The sequence below is a fragment of the Gobius niger genome, assembly GCF_951799975.1.
Source record: "Gobius niger genome assembly, chromosome: 4".
NCBI classification, from domain to species: domain Eukaryota; kingdom Metazoa; phylum Chordata; class Actinopteri; order Gobiiformes; family Gobiidae; genus Gobius; species Gobius niger.
The window spans coordinates 21,999,780-22,011,232 of record NC_136855.1 but is presented as its reverse complement, the minus strand read 5'-3'; the positions used below and the strand labels follow the sequence as shown (position 1 = coordinate 22,011,232).

Sequence of the window (11,453 nt, the reverse complement as noted above, 5' to 3'; positions counted from 1 at the left end):
CTAAAAGCAATTTGCACAACTGTCCACATGATGAGATGTGTTGGTATTATTTTGGCAGCACAGTGGTTAGCGCTCATGCCTCACAGCAAGAAGCTCCTGAGTTTGATTGCATGCTCTCCGTGTGTCTGTGTAAAAATACCACTAAAATATGTACAATAGTGTCCTCCTGGGACCAGGACTCCCCTGAAAAAGAGACCTTGGTGGCACTTTCCTGGTTATTAATAAAGCTAAAAAAATATATAATAAAATTGTACAGCTACTGGCAGTGAGCCCAAGATTCCCCTGATACACATTGCTCAAAGTCTTCATGCTGTCTAATAGTTCATGTGTAGTGTGAAGTTGAGAATTTAACAGTGCAGTGTAATTTAAAAAGTCATTATCAGCCATGACTGAATAATCATTGACAATTGCTTTTGTTTTTCTGTTTTTCCACGTAGGTTTTGAATCTATACCAAAGGAGGATAGTAGACTGGAACGTTAGGGTCACACACACTGAAGCCAGACTTAGCTTCAGCCTTCACAGACGAGTTCAGAGGTTTCTTGCTGGACTCTCTCTCACAGTCCATCAGAGAGAAGTCAGGTGTGAAACAGATCTCAATCTGTCCCAAAATTTGATAATCAGCGTTCTACAACGGAAAAAAAGTGTGTGTTTAAACGGATTTAACATGTACTGCTTTACACTGAAAACAAAAAATAAATCCTGTAGGCAAACCTTTGACGGATGGACGCACTGGATCTTAGATTTGATGCCGTAGAAGCTGTCGATAACCTTTTCAATTTGGGCAAACTAAACACACAATCACAGCAATAAATGCTTACAATGATCTCAAAAAATAATAAATTTACCAATGCTATTCTGACTTACTGGGTAGTACTGTTTAGAGGGGGTGATGCCAAACTTGTTTAACACACTGAAAACAACAACAAACATTTTAAAGTTAAATGTATTATAGTAACTACAGTGACATGAATGAAATCTATAAATTATGGGCTGCACCTTTCCAGATCTGCTTTATGATACAGTTCCAGGGCTTTGCTGAAATATTTATGCTGACTATTCAGAGACTCAGCTTTGGCAGCACATGTTCCATGTTTGTGCCACTCATATTTCCTGCAAGGACACAAAGGAGTTCAGATTGAATTTCACATCAACCACATTGACTTGAAACTGTAAATTTAAACAATGTGTAACATTCTAAAAATACAAACAGCAATACCAAAATGTAGGAGATTCTGGACTGATTAAATCTGGCCAGCTCTTCTCCATGTCTGGGATCAAATCCTACAGCAAAACAAACCCAAACAATAGAATTAAAAATTAAACAGAAAACAATCATAAAAAACATGCTATGTGTGAATATAATTATATTCAAGACAAACCTCTATCAAGGATACGTTGAAATGCCAAGATGAATTACATTCAATGCCTTTGTCAGGCCTAAAGACAAAAACAAAGAATGCAATCATTTTCCACTTGCTAATAAAGTCTAAAGAAAATATAAACAGAACTAACAATAGTCTTACCAAAGTCCATGTAAAGTCCAGGTGTCAATAGTGGACTTACAGTGCTCCATCTGAAATGTGAACCAACCTGACTCTTATTTACAAGTAATTACATTATATCTACATTATATCTATCCAAAATTACATAAATAATTCACATATTGTGTAAGTAAGTAAGTAAGTAAAGTTTGTATATAAAGCGCTTTTCACAGACAAAATCACAAAGTGCTCTAGAAGACAATAAGTTAAACAATATAAAAAATACAGTTGTGCTTAAAAGTTTACACACCCTGGCAGAATTTTAGGTTTTTTTGGCAATTTTTCAGAGAATATGAATGGTAATAAAAAAGAAACTAACAAAATGACCCTGATTATTAGTTTACATACTCCAGTTTTAAATACTGTGTATTGCCGACTTTAACATCAATGACAGCTTGGATTTTGTTTGTGGTAGTTGTGGATGGGCCTCTTTATTTCCTCAGATGGTAAAGCTGGCCATTGTTTTTGTCAAAAAGCCTCCAGTTCCTGTAAATTCCTGGGCTGTTATAAACTGCACGTTTGCGATCTCCCCAGAGTGGCTCAATAACATTGAGGTTAAGAGACTGAGATGGCCACTCCAGAGCCTTCACTTTATTGTATTTATTTATTTATTATGGCCTCGTGCTTTGGATCGTTGTCATGTTGGAACATCCGAGCGTGTCCCATGTGCAGCTTCCAGGCTGATGAGTGACATTTTTTGGTTTCATCATTCCAAATTAAACTGTTTCAGAAATGTTGAGGCTTGTCTCTGTGCTGTTTGGCATATTGTAAGTGGATACTTTGTGGCATTTGCGAAATTCAATGAATTCGTGTACAGCGGCAAAGAGTGGCCGCGACCGGCATTTTTCTAACCCGCCCCACGATCAAAGGAGAATTTCATGACCCAATCGGAAGGCAGCCCGCAGGGACCATGGTCAAACCCGCAACCCGCACATCACTGATGTCTACCTTTCCTATGGCCTTGCAGCCCCGCTCAGTACACTGGCTTGTCGCATTACGCTGTTGTGCGTCATGCATAAGTTAGGCTGTCGCTGGGTATAAGTTGTGGACTCATTATGGATACTCTATATATACTGAAAAACAAAAATGAAAAAATACATATAAAGTTCAGCGTATGCCAGCGTTTTAGGAAATTCTAGGACGTCGGCATACACTGGCTAAATCGTCAAGGTGTGACAGCCCCATTAATTAGTTTGAACACAGCTGAACTTTTGATCAGAGTCATTTTGGTAGTTTCTATTTTTCATTATGATTTAAAAAGAGCAAACTCTGTTGTTTCACCATATATGGCTTCACACAACCACTAACTGAAGGGTTGTATGGTATGTAAACTTTTGAGCATAAGTGGTACATATGTAAAATGAAAACAAATTGTATCACAGTGTATTCACATTGTGATTCAATTTGAAAATGGTGGGGAAAAGTAGAACATTATTATATATACAATAATACTGGTCTCTCTAGACTGGCAGATTGTATCATGGCCTTTACACTATTGATAAGCTTGTATATGTTCCAACCATACTATATATATACTGTGGTGCACTTCACCAGCTATTATCTTATAGTAAAAATAAAGAAAAGCTTAAACAGCGACATGATAGCATTACTTCGTTCAAATTAAAGGCACACACCCAGTCTTATGACTCAACCAGTGTTCTTTTATCACATGATCACTTCCCAATTCATGGCAATAGAGGAACACTGTACATACCATAAGTACCTCTTACTAGGGTATATAAAAAAACGTAATGTTAATGAATATGGGAATACATACCTCACAGAAGGTCGTGGGCCAATGATGTGTTAGGATCAGTTTGGTCCACATGTGTCTGAAATATTAGAAATCCATACAACATTGTTTTCATAGTGTTGACACAACTTGCCAGAAACTATTCTATTGCTCAATAAAAGCTTTACTTACGGAGGGGACATGACAAAGGCAGAGGCTGCGGTTGCAGCCAGGAAGTGTAAAAGAAACAGCTTCATCGCGTATCTGTAAAGCAAAAATCATAGCTAATACTTTTAAGCATTGTAGCCTAAAACTGTACAAGAGGCATGCTTCATAATGATTTAAAACAGAAGCTGCCGCCACTTTTTAACAATAATAACGCAAGTAGCTTACACAGAATGAAAATGTCTTGGTACGAAAATTACAATGTAACAAACTATTAGCTACGTGCATTCAGCTGCCAAGTACATTTCCGCAAGTGATAACGCTACTCTTGCGGCACAAAAACACAGAATATATTAGGCTAGATGTTGCGTTCAGTGTATCGTTTGTCAAAGCGATAGAAGTCTCAGCAGCCTAACTCACCAGCAAAGAACAGTGTGAGTGTGGCACTTTTGTTTACGTCTCATACTTCCTCTCTGCTCAAAGCCTTCAGCCAATAATATTCTCCATGTCGCTGCGCATCGTCATGTGACAAGCTTGTCTGTTTGCCCTCATGTCATACTGCGGTCAAGTGAGCCGTCATCCGCAAAATGCCAGTCAAGCCAGCCGTAATGTTGTTTTGTAGTGCGCGATTATTGCCGCTAACACGGTAGGCCAATGGGCTCAGGTTTAGGGACCGTCAACAATGTATTGTACGTTCTTTTAAGCGTAGATTATTACAACGACTGCACTAGGCCAATGCACTGAATAATAGGGACCGTCAACAAAATAATGTACGTGTAGACTACTGCGAATACGCGAGACCAATGTACGGAGAATTAGGGACCGTCAACAATGTAATTTCTCCTCTAAAAATTGAATCTTTCCGACATTTCGGATGCTATTAAAGACTCCTTTGAAAGGTTTCACTCATTTCTCTGTGGGTTATTGTTAGTCACCTCTCACACTCACTATGTGCATAATATGACCCAATTCCACTGTATAATTTATGAATAAATACACTACCAATATGCCTATTTGGTCATTTTGAACATGTCACTAAAGCTCCTTTTTCTAACATATAGGGAAGGTTTTAAAGAGTCCTTTGAAAGGTTTCACTAATTTCTCCGTGGCTAATTGTTACTCACCTCTCACACTCACAATGTGACTAATTTGACCCAATTTCACTGTATAATTTATGAATAAATACACCACCAATATGCCTATTTGGTCATTTTGAACATGTAACAAAAGCTCCTTTTTCTAACATATAGGGAAGGTTTTAAAGAGTCCTTTGAAAGGTTTCACTAATTTCTCAGTGGCTAATTGTTACTCACCTCTCACACTCACAATGTGACTAATTTGACCCAATTTCACTGTATAAGTTATGAATAAATACACTACCAATATGCCTATTTGGTCATTTTGAACATGTAACAAACGGTCCTTTTTCTTACATATAGGGAAGGTTTTAAAGAGTCCTTTGAAAGGTTTCACTAATTTCTCAGTGGGTAATTGTTACTCACCTCTCACACTCACTATGTGCCTAATTTGACCCAATTTCACAGTATAATTTATGAATAAATTTACAACCAACATGACGTCATTTTGAACATGTAGCAAAAGCTCCTTTTTCTTACATATAGGGAAGGTTTTAACGAGTCCTTTGAAAGGTTTCACTCATTTCTCAGTGGGTAATTGTTACTCACCTCAAAACACTCACTATGTGCCTAATTTGACCCAATTTCACTGTATAATTTATGAATAAATGCACAACCAACATGACTGGTCATTTTGAACATGTAACAAAAGCTCCTTTTTCTTACATATAGGGAAGGTTTTAAAGAGTCCTTTGAAAGGTTTCACTAATTTCTCAGTGGGTAATTGTTACTCACCTCTCACACTCACTATGTGCCTAATTTGACCCAATTTCACTGTATAATTTATGAATAAATACACAACCAACATGACGTCATTTTGAACATGTAGCAAAAGCTCCTTTTTCTTACATATAGGGAAGGTTTTAACGAGTCCTTTGAAAGGTTTCACTAATTTCTCAGTGGGTAATTGTTACTCACCTCTCACACTCACTATGTGCCTAATTTGACCCAATTTCACTGCACAATTTATGAATAAATACACTACCAATATGCCTATTTGGTCATTTTGAACATGTAACAAAAGCTCCTTTTTCTTAGATATAGGGAAGGTTTTAAAGAGTCCGTTGAAAGGTTTCACTCATTTCTCAGTGGGTAATTGTTACTCACCTCTCACACTCACTATGTGCCTAATTTGACCCAATTTCACTGCACAATTTATGAATAAATACACTACCAATATGCCTATTTGGTCATTTTGAACATGTAACAAAAGCTCCTTTTTCTAACATATAGGGAAGGTTTTAAAGAGTCCTTTGAAAGGTTTCACTAATTTCTCAGTGGCTAATTGTTACTCACCTCTCACACTCACAATGTGACTAATTTGACCCAATTTCACTGTATAATTTATGAATAAATACACTACCAATATGCCTATTTGGTCATTTTGAACATGTAACAAACTGTCCTTTTTCTAACATATAGGGAAGGTTTTAAAGAGTCCTTTGAAAGGTTTCACTAATTTCTCAGTGGGTAATTGTTACTCACCTCAAAACACTCACTATGTGCCTAATTTGACCCAATTTCACTGCACAATTTATGAATAAATACACTACCAATATGCCTATTTGGTCATTTTGAACATGTAACAAAAGCTCCTTTTTCTAACATATAGGGAAGGTTTTAAAGAGTCCTTTGAAAGGTTTCACTAATTTCTCCGTGGCTAATTGTTACTCACCTCTCACACTCACAATGTGCCTAATTTGACCCAATTTCACTGCACAATTTATGAATAAATACACTACCAATATGCCTATTTGGTCATTTTGAACATGTAACAAAAGCTCCTTTTTCTTAGATAGAGGGAAGGTTTTAAAGAGTCCGTTGAAAGGTTTCACTCATTTCTCAGTGGGTAATTGTTACTCACCTCTCACACTCACTATGTGCCTAATTTGACCCAATTTCACTGCACAATTTATGAATAAATACACTACCAATATGCCTATTTGGTCATTTTGAACATGTAACAAAAGCTCCTTTTTCTAACATATAGGGAAGGTTTTAAAGAGTCCGTTGAAAGGTTTCACTAATTTCTCAGTGGCTAATTGTTACTCACCTCTCACACTCACAATGTGACTAATTTGACCCAATTTCACTGTATAATTTATGAATAAATACACTACCAATATGCCTATTTGGTCATTTTGAACATGTAACAAACGGTCCTTTTTCTAACATATAGGGAAGGTTTTAAAGAGTCCTTTGAAAGGTTTCACTAATTTCTCAGTGGCTAATTGTTACTCACCTCTCACACTCACAATGTGACTAATTTGACCCAATTTCACTGTATAATTTATGAATAAATACACTACCAATATGCCTATTTGGTCATTTTGAACATGTAACAAACGGTCCTTTTTCTAACATATAGGGAAGGTTTCACTAATTTCTCAGTGGGTAATTGTTACTCACCTCTCACACTCACTATGTGCCTAATTTGACCCAATTTCACTGCACAATTTATGAATAAATACACTACCAATATGCCTATTTGGTCATTTTGAACATGTAACAAAAGCTCCTTTTTCTAACATATAGGGAAGGTTTTAAAGAGTCCTTTGAAAGGTTTCACTCATTTCTCCGTGGCTAATTGTTACTCACCTCTCACACTCACAATGTGCCTAATTTGACCCAATTTCACTGCACAATTTATGAATAAATACACTACCAATATGCCTATTTGGTCATTTTGAACATGTAACAAAAGCTCCTTTTTCTAACATATAGGGAAGGTTTTAAAGAGTCCTTTGAAAGGTTTCACTAATTTCTCAGTGGCTAATTGTTACTCACCTCTCACACTCACAATGTGACTAATTTGACCCAATTTCACTGTATAATTTATGAATAAATACACTACCAATATGCCTATTTGGTCATTTTGAACATGTAACAAAAGCTCCTTTTTCTTAGATATAGGGAAGGTTTTAAAGAGTCCGTTGAAAGGTTTCACTCATTTCTCAGTGGGTAATTGTTACTCACCTCTCACACTCACTATGTGCCTAATTTGACCCAATTTCACTGTATAATTTATGAATAAATACACAACCAACATGACGTCATTTTGAACATGTAGCAAAAGCTCCTTTTTCTTACATATAGGGAAGGTTTTAACGAGTCCTTTGAAAGGTTTCACTCATTTCTCAGTGGGTAATTGTTTCCTTCCCTATATGTAAGAAAAAGGACCCCGAGGCGACACCAGGCCAGCTTGGAGACATAGTCCCACCACCGTGTCCTGGGTCTTCCACGAGGCCTTGTCCCACTAGGACATGCCTGGAACACCTCCCGCGGGAGGCGACCAGGAGGCATCCGGAACAGATGCCCGAGCCACCTCAGCTGGATCCTTTCGACGTGAAGGAGCAGCGACTCTACTCCGAGCTCCTCCCGGGTAACTGAGCTCCTCACCCGATCTCGAAGGGTTCGCCCAGCCACCCTGCGGAGGAAACTCATTTTGGCCGCTTGTATTCGCGATCTTGTCCTTTCGGTCATGACCCAAATCTCATGACCATAGGTGAGGGTGGGAACGTAGATCGATCGGTAAATCGAGAGCTTTGCCACCCGACTCAGCTCCCTCTTCACCACGACAGACCGATACATCAACCGCATCACTGCTGACGCTGTCGATCTCACGCTCCATCCGTCCCTCACTCGTGAACAAGACCCCGAGATACTTGAACTCCTCCACTTGAGGTAAGGACTCCCCACCGACCTGTAGAGGGGAAGCCACCTTTTTCCAGTGGAGAACCATGGCCTCAGATTTGGAGGTGCTGATCCTCATCCCGGCCGCTACACACTCGGCTGCAAACCGCCCCAGAGCGCGCTGAAGGTCCTGGTTTGTTGAAGCCAACAGCACAACATCGTCTGCAAACAGTAGAGATGAGATCTTGAGGCTCCCAAACCAGACACCCTCCGGCCCCTGACTGCGCCTAGAAATTCTGTCCATAAAAGTAATGAACAGAACCGGTGACAAAGGGCAGCCCTGGCGGAGACCAACACGCACCGGGAACAGGTCTGACTTACGGTCAGCAATGCGAACCAAGCTCCTGCTGCGGTCATACAGGGAACGGACAGCCCTTAACAGAGGGCCCCAGACCCCATACTCCCGGAGCACCCCCCACAGGGCACCACGAGGGACGCGGTCGAACGCCTTCTCCAGGTCCACAAAACACATGTGGACTGGTTGGTCGAACTCCCACGAACCCTCGAGCACCCGATGAAGGGTATAGAGCTGGTCCAGTGTGCCACGACCAGGACGAAAACCGCATTGTTCCTCCTGGATCCAAGGTTCAACTATCGGCCGGATCCTCCTCTCCAGCACCCTGGAGTAGACCTTACCGGGGAGGCTAAGGAGGGTGATTCCTCTGTAATTGGAACACACCCTCCGATCCCCCTTTTTAAAGAGAGGGACCACCACCCCGGTCTGCCAATCCAGGGGCGCTGTCCCCGACCGCTACGCGATGTTGCAGAGATGTGTCAGCCAAGACAGTCCTACAACATCCAGAGACTTAAGGTACTCAGGACGAATCTCATCCACCCCCGGAGCCCTGCCACCGGGGAGCTTTCTCACCACCTCGGTGACTTCAGCCTGGGTGATGGACAAGCCCACCTCAGAGTCCCCAGCCTCTGCTTCCTCATTGGAAGACGTGACGACGGGATTGAGGAGGTCCTCGAAGTACTCCTTCCACCGACCGACGACATCCACAGTCGAGGTCAGCAGCTCCCCACCCGCACTGTAAACAGTGTTGGTGAAGCACCGCTTCCCCCTCCTGAGGACCCGGATGGTTTGCCAGAATCTCTTCGAGGCCAACCGATAGTCTTCCTCCATGGCCTCCCCGAACTCCCCCCAGACCCGAGTTTTAGCCTCCGCGACCGCACGAGCTGCAGCACGCTTGGCCTGCCGGTACCTCTCAGCTGCCTCAGGAGTCCCATACGCCAACAAGGCCAGGTAGGACTCCTTCTTCAGCTTGACGGCATCCCTTACTTCCGGGCGCCACCACCGGGTTCGGGGATTGCCGCCGCGACAGGCACCAGAGACCTTACGGCCACAACTACGAGGAGTAACAATTACCCACTGAGAAATTAGTGAAACCTTTCAAAGGACTCTTTAAAACCTTCCCTATATGTAGGAAAAAGGACCGTTTGTTACATGTTCCAAATGGGCATATTGGTAGTGTATTTATTCATAAATTGTACAGTGGAATTGGATCATATTATGCACATAGTGAGTGTGAGAGGTGACTAACAATGACCCACAGAGAAATGAGTGAAACCTTTCAAAGGACTCTTTAAAACCTTCCCTATATGTAGGAAAAAGGACCGTTTGTTACATGTTCCAAATAGTCATATTGGTAGTGTATTTATTCATAAATTGTACAGTGAAATTGGGTCATATTAGGCACATAGTGAGTGTGAGAGGTGACTAACAATAACCCACAGAGAAATGAGTGAAACCTTTCAAAGGACTCTTTAAAACCTTCCCTATATGTAAGAAAAAGGACCGTTTGTTACATGTTCCAAATAGTCATATTGGTAGTGTATTTATTCATAAATTGTACAGTGGAATTGGGTCATATTATGCACATAGTGAGTGTGAGAGGTGACTAACAATAACCCACAGAGAAATGAGTGAAACCTTTCAAAGGACTCTTCAAAACCTTCCCTATATGTAAGAAAAAGGAGCTTTAGTGACATGTTCACAATGACCAAATGGGCATATTGGTAGTGTATTTATTCATAAATTGTACAGTGGAATTGGGTCATATTATGCACATAGTGAGTGTGAGAGGTGACTAACAATAACCCACAGAGAAATGAGTGAAACCTTTCAAAGGACTCTTTAAAACCTTCCCTATATGTAGGAAAAAGGACCGTTTGTTACATGTTCCAAATAGTCATATTGGTTGTGTATTTATTCATAAATTGTACAGTGGAATTGGGTCATATTATGCACATAGTGAGTGTGAGAGGTGACTAACAATAACCCACAGAGAAATGAGTGAAACCTTTCAAAGGACTCTTTAAAACCTTCCCAATATGTAGGAAAAAGGAGCTTTAGTGACATGTTCACAATGACCAAATAGTCATATTGGTAGTGTATTTATTCATAAATTGTACAGTGAAATTGGGTCATATTATGCACATAGTGAGTGTGAGAGGTGACTAACAATAACCCACAGAGAAATGAGTGAAACCTTTCAAAGGACTCTTTAAAACCTTCCCTATATGTAGGAAAAAGGACCGTTTGTTACATGTTCCAAATGGGCATATTGGTAGTGTATTTATTCATAAATTGTACAGTGGAATTGGATCATATTATGCACATAGTGAGTGTGAGAGGTGACTAACAATGACCCACAGAGAAATGAGTGAAACCTTTCAAAGGACTCTTTAAAACCTTCCCTATATGTAGGAAAAAGGACCGTTTGTTACATGGTCCAAATAGTCATATTGGTAGTGTATTTATTCATAAATTGTACAGTGAAATTGGGTCATATTAGGCACATAGTGAGTGTGAGAGGTGACTAACAATAACCCACAGAGAAATGAGTGAAACCTTTCAAAGGACTCTTTAAAACCTTCCCTATATGTAGGAAAAAGGAGCTTTAGTGACATGTTCAAAATGACCAAATAGTCATATTGGTAGTGTATTTATTCATAAATTGTACAGTGGAATTGGGTCATATTATGCACATAGTGAGTGTGAGAGGTGACTAACAATAACCCACAGAGAAATGAGTGAAACCTTTCAAAGGACTCTTTAAAACCTTCCCTATATGTAGGAAAAAGGAGCTTTAGTGACATGTTCAAAATGACCAAATAGTCATATTGGTAGTGTATTTATTCATAAATTGTACAGTGGAATTGGGTCATATTATGCACATAGT

At 40.1% G+C, this 11,453-nt stretch overlaps 1 protein-coding gene across 2 annotated transcripts in view; it reads right to left on the bottom strand.

The window, feature by feature from the left end:
• Positions 1-77: 77 nt before the first annotated feature.
• rnaset2 (ribonuclease T2) overlaps positions 78-11,453 on the bottom strand; it is a 43,012-nt gene continuing 31,636 nt past the window's right edge. Inside the window, exons 2-10 of one of the 2 annotated variants that reach the window (XM_079555224.1) lie at positions 3,467-3,539; positions 3,320-3,374; positions 1,525-1,574; positions 1,381-1,438; positions 1,218-1,282; positions 998-1,111; positions 866-911; positions 713-787; positions 78-626 (exon numbers count right to left, since the gene is read on the bottom strand). In XM_079555224.1, the coding sequence (XP_079411350.1) occupies positions 447-626; positions 713-787; positions 866-911; positions 998-1,111; positions 1,218-1,282; positions 1,381-1,438; positions 1,525-1,574; positions 3,320-3,374; positions 3,467-3,531 (708 nt within the window). In that variant the 5' untranslated portion in view covers positions 3,532-3,539 and the 3' untranslated portion in view covers positions 78-446. Of the gene's footprint in view, positions 627-712; positions 788-865; positions 912-997; positions 1,112-1,217; positions 1,283-1,380; positions 1,439-1,524; positions 1,575-3,319; positions 3,375-3,466; positions 3,641-11,453 lie in introns of those variants that run through there. The other variant, XM_079555223.1, reaches the window with a different exon arrangement.